Below are 6,515 nucleotides of genomic sequence, written 5' to 3'. Positions count from 1 at the left end.
AGCATGTGAGACTGCAGCTGCATTACATCTGTTTTGATAAAGTTGATGAAGTTTAAAACTCTCCATACCTGAATGTGTGCAGCAGACTATTAAACGTTTGTGGTCTGAATTAAGGTGCTTTATTTCTGCATTGCATGGAACAAGTAGTTTTTTTTGACATTATAATAATGTTTGGAAATCAAGGATGATAAAACAAAAATTAAAAAAAAAAAAGGTGTCGCTTCGTTAAAAGATTCCAACTGCATTTACAAGCAGCCTGTCAAATTCTTGACCAGTTTCAAATTAGCACTGCTCCGGTCTGTTTTTCTCAACACAAGACATAATGATGGCACTCTTGTCAAGCTCCCATAAAGCAGTCCAGCCTAATCTGCAGTCTGATTTCAGCCTGTACAGCACTCTGACATTCTTAAAGCTGAATTCCGACCTCACTGCGTTGTTCTGAACAAACCACAATCCAGCATGTGAATAAGAGTAAGATGCAATATAGTGTAGACTTGTCAAGCTGCATTCACCCTTAACAACCTTACCTAGATCTCTAGTTTTCTGATATGGTTTAAGACAAGCAGCCCGTGTCTCCCCTTCACCAACCTGTGCAGTGTACATTTAAGATATTACCTAACATCCGTTCCAAAATTCACAGCAAAATCAAATTTACAAAGCCAAGCCTATACTTCATGGTACTATTTAGTCCAGAATGTACAGTTCACAAACAATCAACATTTTTCACAATGAAAATCAATTACCTTATAGAAGTATGGAAGCAAAAGAGGCATGCACCCCTTAAATCAGAATTATAACCCCTATTTTACCAAAATATATCATTGAGCCATAAAGAAAATTCTGTTTTTGTCCTATTCGTTTGCAATTTTCAGCTGCCTGAAGTCACCACTGGGGTGGTATGATGGCACAGTGGATTCAGCATCAAAGGTCAAGTAATCTACCTGATCATTGCCAATATGGGGTCTGTTCATTCTCCTCATGTTTGCATTGATTTTTCTGCTGCAATTCTAGTGTTTCTCCCACACCACCAAAGATGCGCACATGAGATTATCTGAGAACTTTAAGCGGATCATGTAGTGAGGGCATGTGCAAATGTGGGTGTGTATATTTGAGTAGGCCCTGCCATGGACCGGTGCCCTGTCAAGAATTAGTCCCTGATGCTGCTAGGATAGACTCTAACTCTCCACAACCCTGAAAATATGTGAAAATGTTACATTATATTATAAAGTCACACCCTTATCCATGTCAAAATCTGTAAAGGGGAACATCTCCTCCAAAATTGGAGCAGAAAAAATGTAAATCAACAAACAAATCACCTGCAAAAAATGACATAGAGCCTTATTCACCTAAACACCAAAACCTTTAAGGGGAGCTGGCTCTGCTCTCTCCATCCTGAAGGCAGTGTGTAAGATGGGCTTGCAACTGAGGTAGGGCAGGGAACATCCAGTGTTTAAAGATAATTTCATACACTTTCAATCTTAGAAAGAAAGACTGTGAACACCAGTACAAAATGTTTACCTGTACCATACAAAATAATCCATGTCACATTAAATTTATTTATGCACAGGTACATTATATGATTTACTCAGGGTAGTAGCATAGTCACATGTTCTTACTTGCATACTCGACAAACGTGGAGCACTTTACCAATCTCTGACAATGTGACAAAGAAGAATGTAGTGCCATACGGAAACTCCTTTTTATTTAATAGAAAATATAAATCAGCTTGCCTGATGCACACCTTATCACTGTTTATTTAATTTATGTTCATAAGTTTATTTGTTCAGTTGTGCCACGGTTTAGATCTGAACCCTGCAGTCACATAGAATCAAATTCAGCTTCACAACAAACTGGTTACACTGCAGACCTGCATAACACTTTTCAGTCCACTATTATCTAGCAGTGGACATTTCATAGTCATGATCTAACCATATTGTGCACATCACCCACCTCTTTTCAGATGGTTGTATACTCTTGTTCAATATTGATTCATATTGATGTAAACAGGCTCAGAAGTGCACTAGTACCCACAAACTAACAGTCTACCATAGTCAGCAGGTTTCAGGACTGTGTAGACCACAGTCACAGTACCCTTCTGCTCAGGGTACATATCTTTCAAGAGAGGTAAGTTCAATCCGTGCCATATTTCAGACCTCACCATGACGCGTAATGCATTGTCTCATAACACAATCAAATTAGCTCAGCTGTTACCAGTCTACACCATAATTTGCTGCAGCACCAGGTCAACAGACTAGAAGGAAAACCGTGAAAACAATCTCGTGTCAGCAAGACATAATTCATGCTGCCCCACAAGGTCAAGTACAGTCCATCAACTTTGACATGATTGTGCAATGCTTATGCCTTCCATCCCAGAGTAACAGTAACCTTTTGTCATTGTCTGTGCTCATTGCAGCTTAGGGGTCTCCTTAATATCTGCCTTGTAATTCAAAAGTTTGACATTCTGAGTAGAACAACTTCAAAATACACCATTATGTTTGAAAAATACAATAAACAATTTCTCATTATTTATTACTTTCCATTAATTCACACTAGCACTGTAAATGAGATATTGTGCACACCTATTAAAGTAATGCAAATTAAGTAAAGATGTTTTAATTTCAGTGTTTACAAATATCTTTTTGCTGTTAAAAATTCTTTTTCATAGCCTCCTTTCTCACAGGTTCGTAACGTATGTGCAGAATACTGTATGGTCTTCATTGGCTTGTTTAATCAAATAATGTATTTCTTTTTTTTATAAATTGTTTCTGTATGGTTCTAGACTCAGACTGGGATTTAAAAAATCTAAACAAATTACGGCTCAGCAAAAAGAATGCTGCCTTGTTAGATGCATGGTTTTAAAAATTTATCCAGAGTCTTACCTACAACAGTGTGATGTTGTTTTTTTTCCATCACATTGTGTTTGTGCTACCGTTGCAGTAAGCATAGTATTCAGGGATATCCCAGTTCCTGTCATCTTACCACCACACCTAGTGCATTTTGGCTGCACTTATTGTGGATAACCTACATGCAATGTGTTAATATTCTGAAATGCAGCACATCTGTTTGTCACTAATAGAGCTGGCGAGCTACTTCAGCTGATACCTTTAAGCCTCTGTTCTGTTGTGCATGAACAGCACCCTCTAATATTGTTTTTTTTAGTGAGAAGTCTTTGTAAACCCTTGCTGCCACATCTGTGCTTGAGTAAGCAAGCCCAGTGTTAAGACATGACTAATTTATTAAACGATAACACAATGAAGGCTGATCCCAGGCCTTCAAGAGCAACAAAAAATATGACTGTTTCTCCTGCTTATATCCTGAGCAGACTGAAAGAGGCCGGGCCTCTTGAATAGTAGGAGGTGTGCCTTGGGGCTTACAATCCTATAAAAATAGCTATTAGTGAGTCCATTTCGCAGCTAGGTGTGAGCTCGTTAGGGTAATTAACATGGGGAGGTGTTTACTTCTGCAGTGCATTAACACTACAGGGGGTGGTTTCAACGCCTGTCAGCGTATTTTATCAATCCCCTTGCTCTCCACAAAGGCACAGAATTGATGGTTAGTTATACTCACAGCCTTGCTGTCATAGTGACTTTAAGCTATAACTGATATGAGGGGAGAGTAAGGACGGTGGAACACCCTGACTTTCCCTCAACAAAGACATTCTTTAGCTTGCACATACTCAGTGTGAAGAAACCTAAGCCCAAAAGTTCTCATTTTATTCGAAAACATATATTTTTCATGAAGGGAATAACCTTCTGTCCTCACCCTTTCAGTGTCCATGTTTGTTATACAGCTGTGTCCCATAGAACATAAATCAGGTAGAATCCTCCCACTTATATGTTGCAGGTTAAATATTTTCTGCAATTTTTATAAGAAGAGATGCGATACTGAGGGTTTTTTTATTATAGGTAATACAATGATTTGAATGATAAAAATAATTCCAATTGGAAATCCTAAAACACTTTGACTAAGATTGATATTAATAATTTGTAGTACTTGGAGAAGTGTGATAATTTTGTGGAGAAATATGGAGTTTTGGGTATCACTTTCAGTTAATACATCAGTTTCCTGAAACTCACTTTTACACTGTGGGGGTCACAGGGAGTCATAGCCTTGTTCAATGGCATTGGACAGATGTCCATCGCAAGGCACACTCAGGAGAACACCTAGGTGCACTCATTCCAAGTCAGTTAAGAGTTAAAAATTAACCTTACATGCACGCCCTTTAGATTAGAAAAAAATGATGCCCAGAGGAAACCCCACTGGGTATCAGGAGAATTTGCAAACTTCATGCAGTAACTGTGCCAGCAATTGAAAACAAGCAGTAAGTCCACTATTATATGCTTAAAAATTATTTACTGCATACATTCAAGCAATTCTTTACACAAGAGAGGAACTCTTTTATGAATAATATAATAAAGAATAAAGCATGGTGTCCCACCTGGCCTAGCAAAATAAGTTAATACTATTTTTTTATTGGGTCGAATAACTCGCCAACAATCCCACCATAACTAGAATTACCCCTACAATCACAATCAGCTAAAATACATCTGTCTACAGCCTCTTTCCAAAAGTAAGTGCTCTCCACAATTCACATCCTAAGTTATGAATCTGTAACCTTTGTCCTTTCAATTTTTGCTCATCAGTGGTTGTGACGTGTGTTAGACTGTTAATGCAGAAGAGCTGAGATGAAACAGATAGATAGATAGATAGATAGATAGATAGATAGATAGATAGATAGATAGATAGATAGATAGATAGATAGTACTTTATTGGTTCAAATATTGTGCAAATAGGGAATTTCTTTGGATGTGTAACTGCACAGTAGCAATTTAGATCATGCATTTTAGATACTCTACAGGAAGCTATTACTCAAAGATAGTACAGATGAATGATTAACTCATCACGCACTAATGAATGCACTGAAACTGAAAGAGAAATAATAACAATAATAAGCATTATTATTATTAGTATTTAATTTATTTAATGCATTTCTAACTTGTCATAGACAGTGAGGAGGCACTTCAACCACCATCAATGCGTAGAATCCTCCTGGATGATGCAACGGCAGCCAATATTATGCCAGTATACTATATAGTATCACATATTTGATACTAAGTCAAGAAGAGGTGAGGGAGAGAGAGAGACTGCCAATTAGAGACAGGGAATGATTAGGGTGCCAGAATGGATAAAGCTGAGATGGGTAATTTAGGAGGACATCACAGTAAGCCCTGCTTGTTTCGAAAGATGCCCTGAGATCTTTTTTTTATTACCACAGAGTCATCTCATTCTGAAGGATAGCATCATTTTTACAGCAGTGTCCTTTTCACTGTCCTCAGGCATTGGGGTACATACACAGACCACAGGATAAGTGCACTGAAATGGTCACCAACACCTCTTCAGGCAGAAAACCAAGCTTTGCTTGTTTCTGTCCTATCCAAGTACTCGTGAGGCCCAAACATGGTTAGCTTTTCAGGTGAATTACCTGAATATTAAATGTGCTTTTTCTCTAAATTACTGTTTCCTTTCTATTCTCGATTCCAGCACGATTCTCAGATCACTAACATGAAATATATCTGAGGCTGCTTCTAAATCCTCCTGATTTTTTCTTCCTGGAAACCTTTCACCCAAGAACACACACTAAACAGACTATAAGGTACCTGTGCTAAGTTAAAGTGTGAATGTTTTATTTATAAATAATATGTTTTGTGTTTTCATCATTTTAACAGGTTGGATCAACAAAGAATAATTAAACTGCTTGCATTTAACCATTGAAGAATTTGAAAAATGAACAAATTAAATCTTGGATTTGAATTCTAACTTCAGTTGTCTCTGTGGTATTCTCTCTGTGTCTGTGTGAGTTTTCTTGTACAAGCTCCAGTTTACCTCTAACATCTTTAAGATGTATGTGTTAGGGTTAATTGCTCATTGTAAACTGGCCCTGTTTGAGTTGCACGTGTGGACACTAAAATGGATGAATGGCTTGTCCAGGGTACTGTAGTTCCTGCCTTGTGCTCTATACCACTGGGATAGGAATTGAGCCCCTACAAGGCAAAATTAGAACTTGTGTGTTTTAGAATATTTTGTTATAAACAAAGTATTAATTGTTTTGTAACTGACAACATCCTAATTTACTTTTAGATTTAATGATGAATGTGAAATGATATTTTCCACTGGCATCAGAAACTAGAATTCGGCTGACACCCTGGTTACAGGCATTTCTCCACTACAAACAGCAATGCTAAAGAAGGTGTAACTTGTTGAGTGATAGCACCAATTTTTCATACTCACTCATATGGCAATATTGAGGAAATCACTAAGATACTAACATTTATGTTATTTATTACTTTCTTAATATATATTATTGTTTCCCAGCTCCATCTGTACAATTTCCAAAAAATGAGTCAACATTTTCTGTGGCCCAGTGGCACAATGCTGTAAAAAAGCACATATTAACCAAAACACGACCACTCCAAGCAGCTATGAAGGTTTTTAAAAAGTATCCATATTAGCAATTC

General features: G+C 37.4%; 1 protein-coding gene across 1 annotated transcript in view; it reads left to right on the top strand.

Moving 5' to 3' along the window:
• Nucleotides 1-6,515, top strand: part of LOC120534873 (zinc finger homeobox protein 3-like) — a 68,415-nt gene that overhangs the window by 39,900 nt on the left and 22,000 nt on the right. Inside the window, exon 3 of the mRNA XM_039762389.1 lies at nt 2,008-2,124. Coding sequence (XP_039618323.1) covers nt 2,008-2,124 — 117 coding nt within the window. The remainder of the gene's footprint in view (nt 1-2,007; nt 2,125-6,515) is intronic.

This window comes from Polypterus senegalus, chromosome 9 (genome assembly GCF_016835505.1).
Source record: "Polypterus senegalus isolate Bchr_013 chromosome 9, ASM1683550v1, whole genome shotgun sequence".
Classification (NCBI taxonomy): domain Eukaryota; kingdom Metazoa; phylum Chordata; class Cladistia; order Polypteriformes; family Polypteridae; genus Polypterus; species Polypterus senegalus.
Note: the sequence above shows the minus strand (reverse complement) of the source record. Positions and strands in the feature narration are given on the sequence as shown.